At 43.4% G+C, this 20,295-nt stretch overlaps 1 protein-coding gene across 1 annotated transcript; it reads right to left on the reverse strand.

Annotated features, from left to right (window-relative positions):
* Positions 1-14,725: 14,725 nt before the first annotated feature.
* Positions 14,726-17,861, reverse strand: LOC124121582 (cyclic AMP-dependent transcription factor ATF-3-like). Its single transcript, XM_048398685.1, has 3 exons — positions 17,611-17,861; positions 15,870-15,977; positions 14,726-15,479 (listed from the first exon to the last, which is right to left on the reverse strand). Exons 1-3 carry the CDS (start codon positions 17,836-17,838, stop codon positions 15,267-15,269), a joined length of 549 nt encoding a protein of 182 aa, XP_048254642.1. The 5' UTR covers positions 17,839-17,861; the 3' UTR covers positions 14,726-15,266.
* Between the last annotated feature and the right edge of the window lie 2,434 nt (positions 17,862-20,295).

Raw genomic sequence — 20,295 nt, forward strand, 5'->3', positions numbered from 1 at the left:
GAATCAGTGAGGTCTACAGCTGAAAGTTGTCAGTGAATCAGAGGGGTCTACAGCTGATAGTTGTGAGTGACTTGAATCAGTGAGGTCTACAGCTGATAATTGTCAGTGAATCAGTGAGGTCTACAGCTGATAGCTGTCAGTGAATCAGAGAGGTCTACAGCTGATAGCTGTCAGTAAATCAGTGAGGTCTACAGCTGAAAGTTGTCAGTGAATCAGAGGGGTCTACAGCTGATAGTTGTCAGTGACTTTAATCAGTGAGGTCTACAGCTGATAATTATCAGTGAATCAGTGAGGTCTACAGCTGATAGTTGTCAGTGAATCAGTGAGGTCTACAGCTGATAGTTGTCAGTGAATCAGTGAGGTCTACAGCTGATATCTCTCAGTGAATCAGAGAGGTCTACAGCTGATAGCTGTCAGTGAATCAGAGATGTTTACAGCTGATAGTTGTCAGTGAATCAGAGGGGTCTACAGCTGATAGTTGTGAGTGACTTTAATCATTGAGGTCTACAGCTGATAGTTGTCAGTGAATCAGAGGGGTCTACAGCTGATAGTTGTGAGTGACTTTAATCATTGAGGTCTACAGCTGATAGTTGTCAGTGAATCAGAGGGGTCTACAGCTGATAGTTGTCAGTGAATCAGTGAGGTCTACAGCTGATAGCTGTCAGTGAATCAGTAAGGTCTGCAGCTGATAGTTGTCAGTGAATCAGAGAGGTCTACAGTTGATGGTTTTCAGTGACTTGAATCAGAGAGGTCTACAGCTGATAGTTGTCACTTAATCAGAGATGTCTACAGCTGATAGTTGTCAGTGACTCAGAGATGTCTACAGCTGATAATTGTCAGTGAATCAGAGATGTCTACAGCTGATAGTTGTGAGTGACTTGAATCAGTGAGGTCTACAGCTGATAATTGTAGGTCAATCAGCGAGGTCAACATATGATAGTTGTCAGGGAATCAATGATGTCTACAGCTGATAGTTGTCAGTGAATCAGAGAGGTCTACAGCTGATAGTTATCAGTGAATCAGAGAGGTCTACAGCTGATAGTTGTCATTGAATCAGAGAGGTCTACAGCTGATAGTTGTCAGTGAATCAGTGAGGTCTACAGCTGATAGTTGTCAGTGAATCAGTGAGGTCTACAGCTGATAGTTGTCAGTGAATCAGTGAGGTCTACAGCTGATAACTGTCAGTGAATCAGCGAGGTCTACGCTGATAGTTGTCAGGGAATCAATGAGGTCTACAGCTGATAACTGTCAGTGAATAGGGGAGGTCTAGTGTCAATCAAATTCTACATGGCTGAGTAGATGAAGCATTAGCGACACCCAAATAGACACGCCTTGTAACTTTCCTCATGCCAGTGCTCGAGTGGTGCTCTATGTTACGAGTGCCTAGATGTTTACAAGTGAACTCCCATGGCGTTTAATAGCGACACACGCTGAGTGCAGATTGCCGTAGTTCGGTCAATACTTCCCAAGTCGGGACAGCGAGTGCAGCCGTGAAGCCGTGTATTATGTTCTCGCTACAGATGGATGGGGGCACTGAATGAAACCGTTGAAAATACGTCAAGGTCCGCTTGGTCTTTCTAGCCAATGTTGACAATTACGCGACAATATTAGTAAGTCTTGGGTGGAGAAAATTGACTATCGATTTCTGTCGCGTGCTTCTCCTGCATAATTGAAGTGATCTAGTCTTTCTCCTATATTTGATTGAGCATAAATCGATAACTTGTTTAGTTGTATACATAAGCAATACAATGACTGGATACCTACGTCAGGCGTTATGAGAAAGACAGTCTACAGTGATAAAGGATGGCCCTCCATAACGATAAAATCCATCTATTTTATGTGACTTTCAAAAATAATTGTGAGGTTATTGTTATTGTAAATTGTATTTACGGTCCCGTTTTAAGAGGACCCGTATCAGAATGTAAGATAACTCTGGTTGTTTTGTTACTGGGTGTTTTGTGTTTCAATCGATGAAGAGTTTTATCTGCGCAGTTTGCTGGAGGTGCATCGTAGCAGAACACGGTCAAGATAAGTGCGGCGCTTCAATCAGTTCTGTCAGTGATGTTTGAGGACTGGAATCGTTTCGAATGGCACAGGCACATCAATGATAACACACTTGTTTCAATGCCGAATGTACTTATATTCAACACGAAACTTCTCTGTATCGTTGCGTTTACGATAAAAGTAAATACATAATTGTTTCAGGGATTTATTTGGCATAAAGTTTCAAAAACTAAAGTAGAATATGACACACATAGTTTCTCATTTCCTTACAGTTTTCATGCCTTCGAGTTCTTGTAATATTGGTATAGGATGTATAGGACACACGTAGACGTACAGGTGTAATATTGGTATAGAGTCACTGTCGTAGACGTATCTCCAGGTGTAATATTGGTATAGAGTCACTGTCGTACACGTATCTCCAGGTGTAATATTGGTATAGAGTCACTGTCGTAGACATATCTCCAGATGTAATATTGGTATAGAGTCACTGTCACTGTCGTTGACGTATCTCCGGGTGTAATATTGTGATAGTGTCACTGTTACTGTCGTAGACGTATCTCCAGGTGTAATATTGGTATAGAGTCACTGTCGTACACGTATCTCCAGGTGTAAAATTGGTATAGTGTCACTGTTACTGTCGTACACGTATCTCCAGATGTAATATTGGTATAGTGTCACTGTTACTGTCGTAGACGTATCTCCAGGTGTAAAATTGGTATAGTGTCACTGTTACTGTCGTAGACGTATCTCAAGGTGTAATATTGGTATAGTGTCACTGTCGTTGACGTATCTCCAGGTGTAATATTGGTATAGAGTCACTGTCACTGTCGTTGACGTATCTCCGGGTGTAATATTGGTATAGTGTCACTGTCGTAGACGTATATTCAGGTGTAATATTGGTGTAGAGTCACTGTCGTTGACGTAACTCCAGGTGTAATATTGGTATAGAGTCACTGTCGTTGACGTATCTCCAGGTGTAATATTGGTATAGTGTCACTGTCGTAGACGTATCTCCAGGTGTAATATTGGTATAGAGTCACTGTCGTAGACGTATCTCCAGGTGTAATATTGGTATAGAGTCACTGTCGTAGACGTATATCCAGGTGTAATATTGGTATAGAGTCACTGTCATAGACATATCTCCAGGTGTTATATTGGTATAGAGTCACTGTTGTAGACGTATCTCCAGGTGTAATATTGGTATAGAGTCACTGTCGTAGACGTATCTCCAGGTGTAATTTTGGTATAGAGTCACTGTCGTAGACGTATCTCCAGGTGTAATTTTGGTATAGAGTCACTGTCGTTGACATATCTACAAGTGTTTCTTGTTTAACGCTGCATTCAGCAATATTCCAGCTAAATGACGGCGGTCTGTAAGTAATCGTGTCTGGACCAGACAATCCAGTGGCTGAAATCATGAGCATCGATCCACGCAATTGGGATACGATGACATGCATCAACCAAGTCAGTAAGTCTGACCACCCGATCCCGCTAGTCGAGTGAGTGAATGTGTGTGAGTGTGTGTGTGTGTGTGAGAGAGAGAGAGAGAGAGAGAGAGAGAGAGAGAGAGAGAGAAAGTGTGTGTATGTTTGTGAGCGCGTGTGTGCGTGCGTGTGTGAGTGAGTGAGTGTGTGTGTGTGTGAGAGAGAGAGAGAGAGAAAGTGTGTGTATGTTTGTGAGCGCGTGTGTGCGTGCGTGTGTGAGTGAGTGGGTGGGTGTGTGTGCCTGCGTGTGTGTGCGTGTGTGGCTGCTTGCACAAGTCGGTGCTAATGCAAGTTTGATAGTGCTAGCCAACTGAGATACCATGCCGCGGTTTATTAAACACAGATACCCGACTCAGACGCAGCATACTGACCCCGAGCTGACCAGTCCTTGTGTTATCCTTTCATGTGGAGCGCCAGGCAGGGTAACAAAAAGGGCGAGGTTTGACGTGTTTTGGTATGACGCAGCCAGTGAATCGAACCAGCCACCTTCCGCTCTATCCACTGGGCCACTGTGGCCGGGAGTAGAGACGTCGTGGGTGACGAGTCTTCTTTAAGTGTACAAATTAGCTTTCCTACACTTTGCATTGCACGTGCACGACGCCCTATACGTCATGGCATTAAGTTATAATTATATTATTAAATGACGATAACTAACTCGAATAATGACAAAGATAATGATAGACACATTCACCCACGTTAACATGATCGCTTATTATACTGACATACGTATTTATTGTATGCAAAACATATGGCTTGAATCACTTCCTTGTTTATCTGAAAGCGATGTTAGTAAGAACACCAATTATCGCTAGTCCGTTAATAAAATGATTAATATATCATCAAATATTTAGCAATATGATTATTGCTTACTCTCAAAGTACATCTTTTGTCACATTTATATCTGCCATGGTTCATGATATGGTTCAATATCTATAGATGAAGCGGCTTGACTGGCATTCAATGAAACAACACAGCCAAACAAATGTGCTTATCTGCGCTCATTAAACATACACCTGGTAAACTTTCAACGATATACAATATTTTGCTTGTAATAACCACATTATTCTATCTATCAGCGGGTCCCCAAACAGTCGAGGCGCGAGGTCATGCGACCAGTTTCATTGTACGCACGAGGACGCAAAAAAAGTTTTGCCTCGTCGCCAGACGGCTTGCACCGCCATCGTGCATCAACTAGTTTCACTTAAAGATTCGGGCGATGGTTTAAGCCAATCATTAGCAAATTTGCTCTTCGGGTCTTTATTTGATAGGCGCTACTCTTCTGTGTGTCGTCTGGGCACTCGAGGATTTGGCGGGAAGCCAACTTGCGCGTGCGACGGCCATCTTTGATGTCAACGTTGGCTGTTACTTTAAGTAAACCTACCCCTCCGGTTAAAAAATTAATTAGGTAGATCTAGGTAAATATAAAGTGTCAGCATACAGAGTGTTGATTTTTGAAATGTTAATGTATTTGGTTGCATTAAGCCGACTGGATGAGTGGAACTGCGGTTCTTGAATGTAGAATTAGCCATGTGTTTGTATCAAACAAAAGAGAAGATGAACTTGTCCAAACAGCCCTGATGTCATCGTGTGGTGTGTTTTTCCCGAGTTTCAAATTGAGGTTTGGGTCTCTATTGTGTATAATAGACTCGACCATTGTTCTAAGCTTGGGAGGTGTTTGTCGAAAGCTTGCTTTCGCAAAGCGTTCTGATTTTGACGCGAGGTTGACACGACAAAGCAAACATGGCTGGTGTGTCGATTTCCTGATGCACGTGTTTCGACAAACATTTCCAGGGTCACGTGTGTTTTTGTTTTGATATGTACATGTTTTTGTTGTGTCTCCGCACTTTACACAAGGCCGACGAAAGAGTGCTTCTGGAAGGATTGACAATATCTGCAGATGAAATGTCCATGCAACCATGTCAGGTTCCTTGTCCGACACAAATATGCATGTCGCCGACAGCCGACAATGTTGATATTTGTGATTGTCAATTTACGACATATGGCTTTTTTTCTCATGTCACAGATGACACAGTAATTTCACAAGTCAACAATTACTTTTGGCAAACAACGTGTTTGTTAAAGTAAAATATATTCAAATCAATTAATATGTGTGTGTACGTCAGTACATATGTCATTATGTCAATTAAAAATCTTCAGTTAATAATGATAATAATAGGTGGCATGTTTCCCTTATTAAAAGATGTCACGTGCAATCGTCAATAATACAAACAACGAAACCAAAAATCAACAGCGGATTTATTAAGTGTGTGCAGAAATTTCATTTATCATCCAAAGCTGGCTCCCACGGGAGATATCGCTTGTGTGAGATCAATCGATGTCTACATTGTAGATATCGCTACAATGACATTGCATCACAATTACCATGTTACCGTTGTCTTTGTTACCATGACGTCACAATCAAATGACATCACTAATGGCTCTGCTACTGAAGCTGTTTGCAGTACTTTTTACACTTAAGACACTACTTATTACTGTCTGCAAACTGAAAAAGTTGGAAGAATGTTGTTTGATGGTAAATGGAATCTCGATCGAGTGTCTTTTGATATCAAGAATATCAACACTCGTTGATAAAAGTGTAAAAAGGTCCTCGGCAAGCCTCTGAGGTGTTCAACTTTTATCAACTCTTGTTGATATATTTGATATATTTGATGTGTGTCACAGGAACCTTGATAACATGGATGTCTGTTACAGGAACCTTGATAACATGGATGTGTGTCACAGGAACCTTGCTAACATGGATGTGTGTTACAGGAACCTTGATAACATGGATGTGTGTTACAGGAACCTTGATAACATGGATGTGTGTCACAGGAACCTTGATAACATGGATGTGTGTCACAGGAACCTTGATAACATGGATGTGTGTTACAGGAACCTTGCTAACATGGATGTGTGTTACAGGAACCTTGATAACATGGATGTGTGTTACAGGAACCTTGATAACATGGATGTGTGTTACAGGAACCTTGATAACATGGATGTGTGTTACAGGAACCTTGATAACATGGATGTGTGTTACAGGAACCTTGATAACATGGATGTGTGTCACAGGAACCTTGATAACATGGATGTGTGTTACAGGAACCTTGCTAACATGGATGTGTGTTACAGGAACCTTGATAACATGGATGTGTGTTACAGGAACCTTGATAACATGGATGTGTGTTACAGGAACCTTGATAACATGGATGTGTGTCACAGGAACCTTGATAACATGGATGTGTGTTACAGGAACCTTGCTAACATGGATGTCTGTTACAGGAACCTTGATAACATGGATGTGTGTCACAGGAACCTTGCTAACATGGATGTGTGTTACAGGAACCTTGATAACATGGATGTGTGTCACAGGAACCTTGATAACATGGATGTGTGTCACAGGAACCTTGATAACATGGATGTGTGTTACAGGAACCTTGCTAACATGGATGTGTGTTACAGGAACCTTGATAACATGGATGTGTGTTACAGGAACCTTGCTAACATGGATGTGTGTTACAGGAACCTTGCTAACATGGATGTGTGTCACAGGAACCTTGATAACATGGATGTGTGTTACAGGAACCTTGCTAACATGGATGTGTGTTACAGGAACCTTGATAACATGGATGTGTGTTACAGGAACCTTGCTAACATGGATGTGTGTTACAGGAACCTTGCTAACATGGATGTGTGTCACAGGAACCTTGATAACATGGATGTGTGTTACAGGAACCTTGCTAACATGGATGTGTGTTACAGGAACCTTGATAACATGGATGTGTGTTACAGGAACCTTGATAACATGGATGTGTGTCACAGGAACCTTGATAACATGGATGTGTGTCACAGGAACCTTGATAACATGGATGTGTGTTACAGGAACCTTGCTAACATGGATGTGTGTTACAGGAACCTTGATAACATGGATGTGTGTTACAGGAACCTTGCTAACATGGATGTGTGTTACAGGAACCTTGCTAACATGGATGTGTGTCACAGGAACCTTGATAACATGGATGTGTGTTACAGGAACCTTGCTAACATGGATGTGTGTTACAGGAACCTTGATAACATGGATGTGTGTTACAGGAACCTTGATAACATGGATGTGTGTTACAGGAACCTTGATAACATGGATGTGTGTTACAGGAACCTTGCTAACATGGATGTCTGTTACAGGAACCTTGATAACATGGATGTGTGTTACAGGAACCTTGATAACATGGATGTGTGTTACAGGAACCTTGATAACATGGATGTGTGTCACAGGAACCTTGATAACATGGATGTGTGTCACAGGAACCTTGATAACATGGATGTGTGTTACAGGAACCTTGCTAACATGGATGTGTGTTACAGGAACCTTGATAACATGGATGTGTGTTACAGGAACCTTGATAACATGGATGTGTGTTACAGGAACCTTGATAACATGGATGTGTGTTACAGGAACCTTGATAACATGGATGTGTGTTACAGGAACCTTGATAACATGGATGTGTGTTACAGGAACCTTGATAACATGGATGTGTGTTACAGGAACCTTGATAACATGGATGTGTGTTACAGGAACCTTGATAACATGGATGTGTGTTACAGGAACCTTGATAACATGGATGTGTGTTACAGGAACCTTGATAACATGGATGTGTGTTACAGGAACCTTGATAACATGGATGTGTGTTACAGGAACCTTGATAACATGGATGTGTGTTACAGGAACCTTGATAACATGGATGTGTGTCACAGGAACCTTGATAACATGGATGTGTGTTACAGGAACCTTGATAACATGGATGTGTGTCACAGGAACCTTTATAACATGTATGTGTGTCACAGGAACCTTGATAACACGGGTGTGTGTTACAGGAACAAAAACAAGTCTGGTAGTGATATGCAAAATAAGTGCACGCATGTGGTATGTACGATTAGTGCACGCTAGTATGCACGATTTGAGCACGCATGTGGTATGTACGATTTGTGCACGCATATGGTATGCAAGATTTATGCACGCTAGTGGTATGCATGATTGTGCACGCATGTGGTATGTACGATTAGTGCACGCTAGTAGTATGTACGATTAGTGCACGTATGTGGTATGTACGATTTGTGCACGCATGAGGTATGTACGATTTTAGTGCACATTAGTAGCATGTACGATTTGTGCACGCTTGTGGTATGCACGATATCTAATCTCAACGGCGACCTCCACGTGTCCACAACGGCAACATCTACGTGTCTACAACGGCGACCTCTACGTGTCTACAACGGCGACCTCCACGTGTCTACAATGGCGACCTCCATGCGTCTACAACGGCGACATCCACGTGTCTACAATGGCGAACTCCGCGTGTCGACAACGGCGACTTCCACGAGTCTACAACGGCGACCTCCATGTGTCGAAAACGGCGACCTCCACGTCTCTACAACAGCGACTCTACGTGTCTACAACGGCGACCTCCGCGCGTCTACGACGGCGAACTCCACGCGTCTACAACGGCGACAACCACGTGTCTACAATGGCGAACTCCGCGTGTCGACAACGGCGACCTCCACGCGTCTACGACGGCGACCTCCACGCGTCTACAACGGCGACCTGGCGTGTCCACAACTGTACTACAATCCTTCTTTAGCCGTTCAAGCCCTATTAATTAGAACATGGGAGTAAGACACCCGATAAAGTTACGAACAACACCCAGTGTCTAGGTCTTACTACACATTCAGTCAGACAAACAAACCTTTTCTGAACCTAACAAGATTCTTTCTGATTCTATAACCCTTTACGCGTAATCTCGCAGTAAACTAACGATGTCTCGCGCCACATTCGGAGATTATCGACAAGTGCAATCGGAACACACGAACCAAATGTTTACCCATAAAGCAGCGATACGTCCTCAGCTGCTCAGTTTATTCACCTTGACTCCGACCTAAAAAAGTGACAGAGTGAGTTTCTCACACGTTACAAAAAAAAATTAAAATATATCACACCGCCATCAGAATCTTACGACGTTTATCGAAGAGTGCAATCGGAGAACATGAAACGAACTTTTCCGACAGCGATACTCCCATACACCCTCTCTCACCTCGGGCCCAAGTTGACTACGTGCTTTTCCGGGCGAAACGAGAAACGCGAGCCGCTGACTGGGGCAGTATGTCTAACCCAGAACCAAACCGACACCTTGTTATCAATCGGAGCATGTAACAACTGCCATGTGCCTTCTTTGACAGAAATGTTCTCATTGACATTGACTTTTGCTTTGGAGCTGTTTTTAAAGTATTTACATCTGTTCTTAAATACAGGAGTGAGTGAGTGAGTATGGTTTTACGCCGCTTTTAGCAATATTTCAGCAATTACACCGCGGGGGACACCAGAAATGGGCTTCACACATTGTACCCATATCGGGAATCGAACCCGGGTCTTTGGCGTGACGAGCGAACGCTTAACCACTAGGCTACCCGACCGCCCCCTTAAATACAGGAAAGTTATTTTCACATGTTACCATCACGGCGTCCACATTTTTCCACTACCTGAGTAATGGGATTAGGAATTTCGGACATTCGACTATTTATTTTCTGGGAAGTGCTGGCTAAAACGACTGTTTGGAGCAAAACATAAACTGTAAGAAAACTGTTTGACGTACATAAAAAAAATCGTCGTTAAGTGTTTCAATCTATGTTTGTAGTGACTGATGACTGAGGGTGTCTTTAAAACAATCATCAGGCTTGTTCCTGGAATATCTGACGTGGTATGGACGGACCCCCACATCCCCCATACACCCCACGTACACACCAAGCATCACACTCACACACACACATGCACACGCACACACACACTCACTCACTCACACACAAACCCAAAAACCCACTCACACACTCACGCGCGCGCGCACACACACACACACACACACACACACACACACACACACACACACACACACACACACACACACACACACGCACACACTCACTCACTCACACACAAACCCAAAAACCCACTCACACACTCACGCGCACACACACACACACTCACTCACACACAAACACAAAACCCCACTCACAAACACACACTCACGCGCACACACAAACATTAACACACGCTCTCACACATCCACCCCAGGCCCCCCCCCCCCCCCCCCCCCCCACACACACACACACACACAAACTCTCTCATGTTTAAATTGATTATATGTTTTCAATAAGTTTGATGTTCAAGGCCAAAAATACAATTTAAATGTATTTTTATTACTGCTCGCCCATGATGTAAAAGTGCAACTGTAAATAGTAGCATTGTCGAATTCAATCAATGACACCATTATATTTGACACGCTACTTGTATATTGAAACGTGTTACATTAAATATAGTTGCCAATCAGGAAGTTTTAGATCTATTTCCGAATACTAGCTGTTCCATATGCGTTTGTGTATTGTTAACATCACCCAGACGGAATGAAATTGGCAACACGTGCCGGCGATATTTTGATAGGCATATGACATGAAATTGAATCTGAGTTGACATGACACTGTATCAGCGTTGACATGACATTACAAGGTCACTCAAATATGAACTCCATCACTGCTAACTCAAAGTGGTCATTGTGAGTTGCTGTTAATCCGTACTGAAGATGTCTTCGTAAAAGGGCCCGGATTAATAAATGTTTGGATTTAGGAATCATTATGTATTGGTTTTCTCTGCAACGTCGCCCGGATTGCAAGGTTTCCGGACTAACGGGGGTCTCGCTGTTATAGCAGTTAATTATTGCCTTAATTTCACAAAGGCAATACATACGGGGCACCTACGTTCGTTCAAAACGCAAGTCGTATGTCTTCTACGTTAAGCGCGTTGATGCAGTCATCATTAGACCTATCAATGTGCCAAGTTTGGTGAAGAAATATTGTACGGTTTTCAAGAACGGAGCACTACAGCCATTTTCAGTCTAAGTCAAAGTCGTTGCCATGGAAACTCGAAGATTGAGTGAGTGAGTGAGTTGGGTTTAACGCCGCTTTTAACAATATTCCAGTTATATCGCGGCGTGTCAGCTTAATGTGGGAGGAAAGCCCGAAGTGATGCAGGTCTCAGACGTTTACCATTTTGTTGAAACCCACGAGCACGGGTATGGTGCTGACAAACCTAGAAACAATCGGGGCGAACCGGGATTCGAACCCACAATCATAGGTTTCTGGCGTGCCCAAGGGACGCAACTCAGCACGTAGAATTGCGGCGCCTTAGACGGATGAGCCAACCGCGCCCCTTAATATCTTGAGACCATCACGTCATTTATTATAGACCCCTATAAACGGCAGTTTCGAGTGTGTATAAAACTCGATCTTCCACCGTATTATATCCCAATACAATAGCATTTAGATATAATACTCTAGACAATCGAGGATAAACACATATCATAGCACCATTAGCATTTCGTGTGTTGCCAGCATCGTAAAGCTTAATTATAATGCATGTTTTGTTTGTGAATAGGTTATTTAAAACACACAAATCTATAGATATAAAAGTTTATTGCATAAAGGAACATACAGAATTGCACATTGATATAAACGTCGCTGATGAAATGTATGGTCCATATTTCTTTAACAGTTAAAACATTATTATTGTCAAAACACATGTGCCTAAACAATATCTTCACGTGACCTGTAGCATAATAACGGTGTGTTTCAGAACGTGACCGTTTGTCGAAAGAAGTTGAAAAGGTTTACTTTGTCACATTGATTCGTTTGGGGTCAAAAGTCTCCCATTATAAGATACCTAGTATTCAGTACTGTGATCTGCATAGGAGGTATCGTCCACGAGAAACAAGGAAAATCATCCTCGGTGTGCAGGGGAACATACTGATAGTGAGTATATACGTTCAGAAGCAGTATATATGTTTGATGATGATAAACGTGAAACCAACCCGCGTTATCCGCATATAAGTAATAAATCATATGTAATACCCAATACGACTGATAAATATAGGTTTATGTACTCAAGCAGTGTTCTATCATACCCCTATGTTCACGTAATTTCGGATCGTTAAGTTCTGCGTACACGCTGACTTACGTATGTACATGGTTACGGATGGTACGTACATGGGTACGGGTGGTACGTACATGGATGCGGATGGTACGTACATGGATACGGATGATGCGTCCATGGTACGAATGGTACGTCCATGGGACCGGATGATACATACTAGGTACGATTGTACGTACATGGGTACGGATGGTACGTACATTGGCACGGATGGTACATACATGGGTGCGGATGATACGTATATGGTACGAATGGTTCGTCCATGGGTACGGATGATGCGTGCATAGGTACGAATAGTACGTACATGGGTACGTTTGGTACGTACATGGGTATTAATGGTACGTGCATGGGTACGGATGGTACGTACATGGGTACGAATGGTACGTACATCGGTACGAGTGGTACTGATGGTACGTGCATGGGTACGGATGGTACGTACATGGGTATGAATGGTACGTACATCGGTATGAATCGTACGTACATCGGTATGAATCGTACGTACATCGGTACAAATGGTCCTGATGGTACTTGCATGGGTACGGATGGTACGTACATGGGTATGAATGATACGTGCATGGGTTCGGATGGTACGTACACTTGGGTAAAGTATGCAGGCTTTGAAACGCGATTGAACAGCTACACATTGCGTGGTGATTGTAACACATTGAGCCAAGTAAAGCGGGACAGCATCACATCTGCAACAGGTACAGCAAGATATTGATACTTAAAGGCAACTCCCGGGATGGAGCGGGCTATGAATCTCCCAGAACACAAAGTATTGCGTTCTTGGGAACATCTCGCCTTTAAATATATTTACTTCATCTGTTCAATAATAAAACAAACAAATAAACATGCTACAGAAAATAACATTTACCACATGTAGTATCAATGAAATGAAAATAAATCCTATGGAGCTGTGCTCAACTGGTTCTGAGTGTGATACCGTTGTTGTCATTGAACTCTATTAACTCTGATCTACTTCTGATTATTTTTTATTAATTTTGTTCCTGGATTGTATCTGAAAGTTCTTAATGCTCTTAATTATTATCCGGAAAAGAAATATAACAGTCAGCTGAAACTTCGACCTATGCATGATCTACATGAATAGAATTTTACTAACAACCGCATGGACGACGGACTTGCTTTAAACTATCTGCGCTTGACCTTTTTGTCCAGTTGAGCACAAAACCACAAGATGTCGTATGACATGAACACCCACCACCCTGTTGATGTGATTGGGCATATCGAGGCCATATGTACTGTATAAATATCACATCACTATAGAACAGACCTGGAACTTATGTTCGGACTCACCAGGCCCGTTAGTAGGCCCGGGACATTTGCGAGGCGTTTCCTCAATTAAATTAACCTCTGCGATATTTTCTTTAAAACGGCAAGGTTATGAATTAAACTGGGGGTGTATAATGGAATGTCGTAATGTGGATGTCTGCTTGTAGGTTTTGGTACTGATGGACTATCCTCGAAACGTGAAACGGCACTCCCCCCCCCCCCCCCCCCCCCCCCACACACACACACCCTCCCCAGTCCGCTCTACCTCCCCCCCCCCCCACCAACACCTCCACCCCCTCCACCAACCCACCCTACCAATAAGGCCGGAATTTTTTTATTTCGCTAAAGAATAAATACCCCTGCGTTAAACTCACTGCCAGCCTCTCGCTGGTATAAAAGATCCACATGTGAAGGTATGTGGGTGTTTTCATGGCGGACATATTTCCATAACTGACATTGTCAGACACGTTAAAGAGTGCTTCGTAAAACCTGGATCCGGGTTATGAAACAATTTCATTTGGCGCAAACTTTGTGTTTCGTTTAGCAAACACAATAACGAGAATATTCCGGTAGTTCAAGACGCATAAATGTTTGCATCCGGGAGAAAGTTCAGGAAAGACTGTTTCACAACCGTCTGTGTCACTGCAATGTCTGGCACCTGCTGTACTGCGCGTAGATACATGAGTGATTAGGCACCTGCTGTACTGCGCGTAGATACATGAGTGATTAGGCACCTGCTGTACTGCGCGTAGATACATGAGTTATTAGGTAACTGACACAATGCATTTGTTTATTAAGATTGGAGAGGTGTTCGTGTGGGGGATGTGTTTGTGTGTGTGGAGGGGGTGGGGGTGGTGGGGGGGGGTGGGGTGGGGGATGGGGGGGGGGGGGGGGGGGGGGGGGTGGTATATCCCTGGCCTATACAGACTGTCTTTGGAGGGAGGGGGCCAACCCGCACCTCTTGGCATCCGGCACACCACTATTTGTCTTGGCCTCCAATTTAAGAACTTTTGAGCCATATCAGTGTCCACAGCTGGTGCTAGTTAATTAGACGGGGATTTCCACACAAAATGCTTGACCATGCGTGCTCATAAGTTTACAGCTACGTATTTGATTGATTGGTCTCTTTTCGCACGAACTCAAGACGGAGGATATATATTTCAACATTGAAATATTGGCATCCTTGTACCAGATAAACATGTCATTGCAGCCACCCTACTGCTGCGAGGCTCTTTAAATCATGTGCGAATGGTTACGGCTAATACCCAATGAATATGGTTCCATTATGAAAATGGTTTCCATTTGAATTAAACACTAAGAATCCACACTAACGTACGTTACATTGTCAAAAGAAGAAAATATTAAACAACTGTATGAAAATTAAAAGAGGATCTCTGAAAGACACAGTGGGAAACTAATTCTGGCAAGTCTGGACCATGTCTGTAAAAACCTAGACATCATCAGTCCTCTGGCAAGTTCAAAGCTTCGCCTATGAAACTGAAATCCGAAAAGGAACATGGCGGCAGAATGTGTTCTCCTTCCGGTTTAACGAAGCTGCACAAACCGGAAGTCACATGACTCTCGTAAGCCGATTGAAGCTCCATTTTCTCTCGGCGGAGTTTGCGCAGTTCCATCTCTAGGTCTCGGTTCCGGGCCTGCTGCTTTTCCAGCTCCTGAAATTAGACACGTGACGTGAGTGAGTTGGGTTAAACGCCGCTTTTAATAGCATTCCAGTTATATCACGACGTGTCAGCTTAATGTGGGAGGAAAGCCCGAAGTGATGCAGGTCTCAGATGTTTACCACTTCGGTGAAACCCACGAGCACGGGTATGGTGCTGACAAACCTAGAAACATAATCGGGGCGAACCGGGATTCGAACCCACAATCATAGGTTTTTTTGCAGGGGGGCGGGGGGGTTCTTGGGTCTGTACAGGTACAGTACTCGAAATTTAGCCTGTTATCGGTTATAATTACCGGTTATTAAAATTGATCACAACTTGAAAGTAAAACGTTGTATTAAACAACTTATCCTGCGTTTTTCTTGATGTTCTACATTTCCGTACCAGTAAGACGAAGTTCTGACACATTTTCTTCTTCTGACGACATCGTTGAGCGGCTAATCTATTCTGTTCTCTTCGTCGTTGTTTCTTCTCTATTTCCTCTGGGGTCAACTGAAGGTGAATAGATTGTTTATTGTAAATCATTCAGTGCGTAAAACGAAACTGGAGGTCGAACAATATATACACACACAGAGCAAAGGAATGATGTTTGATGTCGTAGTCAGTAATATTACAGCTGTATCGCGACGGCAGTCTGTAAATGATAAAAACAATGATTCATAGCATGAGCACTGACTTAGTCAATCGGGAAATGATGCCATACTTGCGGCAAGCGTTGACTATGGGAACATATACTGAACCAAATTAAAAACTTCACAATCCTAAAATTTTAACTTTTTGACCAGTTATCATTGTGGGCCCTTATTGTGTATTTAAACAGTAATGGCCACGTATTGTCTTCAGATAACACCCGTTTTTGTGCAGGTGAATCGATCAAAATCATGTGCACAGCACTATAGTGGCAAAAGTGTTTTTTCACGTGCAAATGGTCACGTGGCCATAATACCGCACGTGTTTTCAGCCATACTTGTTAGCAGTCATTAAAAAAACAAAAAAACACAAGAAAACAAAAGTCTTTACGGCCATTTGTCATGCCACGCCTTTCAACTGTGAAACGTGAACGTGCCATCGGCATGTTGCAGACGGGAACGTCCGTAGCTGAAGTCGCAAGGACGATGGGTTGTAGTCGACGGACTGTTTATGATTTACAGACGCGTCTACAGCAAACGGGTACCACCGCTGATCGCCCTCGGCCATGTCGACCACGTGTGACGTCACATGCACTGCGCACTCTCCAGAACCAACCACAGAATTTGCAAGATCTTGGCACCATTTTGCAGCAACAATGGCGTCGTCTTCCCAATCATGTGTTCACAAGCATCACAAGGTCCATCCGGGGCGTTGTGTGGCAGTTGTCAACGCACATGGTGGCCATACACGCTACTGAACTTGTGTGCCATCAGATTCTCGTGCTTGGGATTTAAACTGTTGATGTTATTACCGAATACCGTAGGTGCTTGGAACAAATTATGGTTACCACCGTTAATTAAAATCCTTCTTTGGACATTAATGATTAAAAATGACCTTCTCTGATACATTTGTCCGTTTTATATCATATATGGGATTACTTTTAAAAATGTGAAGTTTTAATTTGACTCAGTATATTTTCGGCCCCAGAGTTCCACCTCTCCATCATCCCCAACCGATGGAGGCAAGGAGAATCTACTCTTCAAATATAACAAATGTTATATTTGGGACAACACTTTCTTGGTAAAGTACAGATCCTCGTACTTTTATTGGTTGAATCCCGTCCGGGAATCGAACCCATACCGCCAGAGTGAGGCACCTAATCGCCAGCACACAAAGTCAGCCATCTAAAACGTGCGCTGTGCCAATTTACATTTGTCAGAGGGGTACACAAAGTACGTGATCTTGACTGCCAGTTGTCGGACTTTCATTTTTTGTGGAAGCCTCGGTGGCTGAGTGGGTTAGATCGCTACCTTTGCGTCCTGGCGATTAGGTGCCTCAATCTGGCGGTGTGAGATCGAGTCCCGGACGGGACTCAACCCGAAAAAGTACGCGAATCTCTCTGACTAAGAAAGCGTTATCCCTACTATAACATTTGTTACGTTTGACCACTTTCTAAATGGCAATGTGTGTTCATACTCTTCAAATAGATGAATACCTCAAATTGTTTGGGGGTATGGTCCTCCTTGTCGATTTCAGCCTGTCCATTAGCATGCCGTTTTGTGAGGATCTGTAGCCGAAGTTCCTCCTTCAACAGCGGGGTCAGTCTCTGCGTTTCCGTTACCATAGCAACCGCTTTCCGCAGCCGCGGATCAGATATCCTACTTCCGTTTTGATGGTATTCGTCCATCCGGATATTTTCCGATCCAGAAATGCTTGTGTCCATGTTTCTACCAAAGGAAAGTAGAATTAAGCTGTGTAAATATGTCGTTGATAACGAATATCAAATGCGAAGATAATGCTTTGAGTGAGTGAGTGAGTGAGTGAGAGACTGAGTCAGTGAGTCAGTCATTGAACGGGTGGGCGTGTGAGTGAGTGAGTGTGTGAGTAAGTGTGTGTCCGTGTGACAGAGAGTGTGTATGTGTGTGAGAGAAAGAGTGTAAGTGTGTGTGTGAGAGAAAGAGAGTAAGAGTGTGTGTGTGTGTGAGAGAGAGAGAAAGAGTGAGAGTGTGTTTGTGTGTGCGAGAGAGCGTTTGTGTGAGTGATTGTGCGAGTGTGTGCGTGTGTGAATGGGTGTGTGTGTGTGTGAGAGAGAGAGAGAGAGAGAGGGGTGAAGAGTGTGTTTGTGTGTGCGAGAGAGCGTTTGTGTGAGTAATTGTGTGAGTAATTGTGTGAGTGTGTGTGTTTGAGAGAGAGAGAGAGAGGGGAGAGAAAGAGAGAGAGAGAGCGCGTGTGTGTGTGTGTGTGTGCGCGCGCGCGTGTGTGTGTGTGTGTGCGTGTATGTGTGAGTTGAACTAACACCGTTATGAACAGACTGTCAGTTATATCACCATAATTTGGAGTCTAGCTGTACGCGAGTGACCCTGTACAGCACTGTACCATAACGTGTGTACACAATGGCCTGAGGCCGACACGTGTTGAATAAATTACGACAATAAGCATTCCTGTGACGTAAATCTGGGTTTAGAACAAACAATCTCGATCAGGGCCCGGATGACGAACGCGAAGCGGCGTGGCATATCTACCTTATCCATTCCTTGATGTGTCTTCTACCAACTATCTACCCAAACCAATGTCATACTATCTAACCAAACCAATCTCATACTATCTACCCAAACCAATCTCACACTATCTACCCAAACCAATCTCACACTATCTACCCAAACCAATCTCACACAATCTACCTAAACCAATCTCACACTATGTACTCAAACCAATCTCACACGATCTAACGAAACCAATCGCACACTATGTACCAATCAAATCTCACACTATCTACTCTCGACCCGTGAAGATTCGGGGTAGAATAGGTCTTCAGCAACCCTTGCTTGCCGTAAAAGGCGACTATGCTTGTCGTAAAAGGCGACTAACGGGACCGGGTGGTCAGGCTCGCTGACTTGGTTGCAAGTCATCGATCCCAATTGCGTGGATCGATGCTCATGATGTTAATCACTGGATTGTCTGGTCCAGACTCGATTATTTACAGACCGCCGTCATATAGCTGGAATATTGCTGAGTGCGGCGTAAAACAACAAACCAACCAACCAATCTACCAAATAAAGCACCCGCATCCGCACCTGAGAACGGGATGGGTATAAGCTGCTAGGGTTGAGAACGGGATGGGTATAGGCCGCTGGTGCTGAGAATGGGATGGGTATAGGCTGCTAGAGCTGAGAAGGGGATGGGTATAGGCTGCTAGAGCTGAGAACGGGATGGGTATAGGCTGTTTGAGCTGAGAACGGGATGGGTATAGGCTGCTAGAGCTAAAAACGGGATGGGTATAAGCTGCTAGAGTTGAGAACGGGATGGGTATAGGCTGCTAGAGTTGAGAACGGGATGGGTATAAGCTGCTAGAGTTGAGAACGGGATGGGTATAGGCTGCTAGAGCTGAGAACGGGGTGGGTATAGGCTGCTAGAGCTGAGAACGGGATGGGTATAAGCTGCTAGAGTTGAGAATTGGGTGGGAATGGAATTGGGGTGACTCGTTTATTACTAGCTATGGGAAACTCCCCTCTCTGCAGGCGTTAAACTCTCATGTTAAGAACCCCACTCCTCATCCCCCATTTTCTGTCAGGCGGCCAGCGGGAATTAAGGGGACAATATGCGGGGCTTAAGCTCGTTGCGAATCAGGGGTGGTGGTTGTTTGTGATACAAGTTTGCGGCACGAGTGTTCCAAATCGTGCAAACACACTCAAGATAAAATCGATCTGGCGCAGAGAAAACAAACCATCACAAATCCGTGCCCTGCGACAGACTTTATTAAAAGGAAATCCTGATTGAGATAGGAAGTTTGCGTAGCCGGGTCCACAATTAAATATATCTTGATAACGAGTGTGCGAAGGAAGTAAAAGTATATTTAATACTGGCATTGTGCGAGCATCCTTCAGACAGTCTGCGGGGGGTGTCCCAGAAGGGCTGGCACCCTCATCTCGCTGCCTGTATGGTCAATTATCATCACTCTAGTTTTTAGTTTTGAAATTCATATATTACCATAATATTGAACCAAGTGACTATTGTTGATATCAATTACATATTTTAAAAAACTTATTATGCATTTAAAAGAGACATATTAATGAAAACATTATTTTATCAAAACATTTGGCCACGTGACGTTACAGTGAATAACGTGATTGCTTCATTGTCCTTTTTAAAATAGTGAATATTGTTTTTTACTTGGAAACTT

The sequence above is a fragment of the Haliotis rufescens genome, unplaced genomic scaffold (assembly GCF_023055435.1).
Source record: "Haliotis rufescens isolate VD_foot unplaced genomic scaffold, xgHalRufe1.0.p SCAF_183, whole genome shotgun sequence".
Taxonomy (NCBI): domain Eukaryota; kingdom Metazoa; phylum Mollusca; class Gastropoda; order Lepetellida; family Haliotidae; genus Haliotis; species Haliotis rufescens.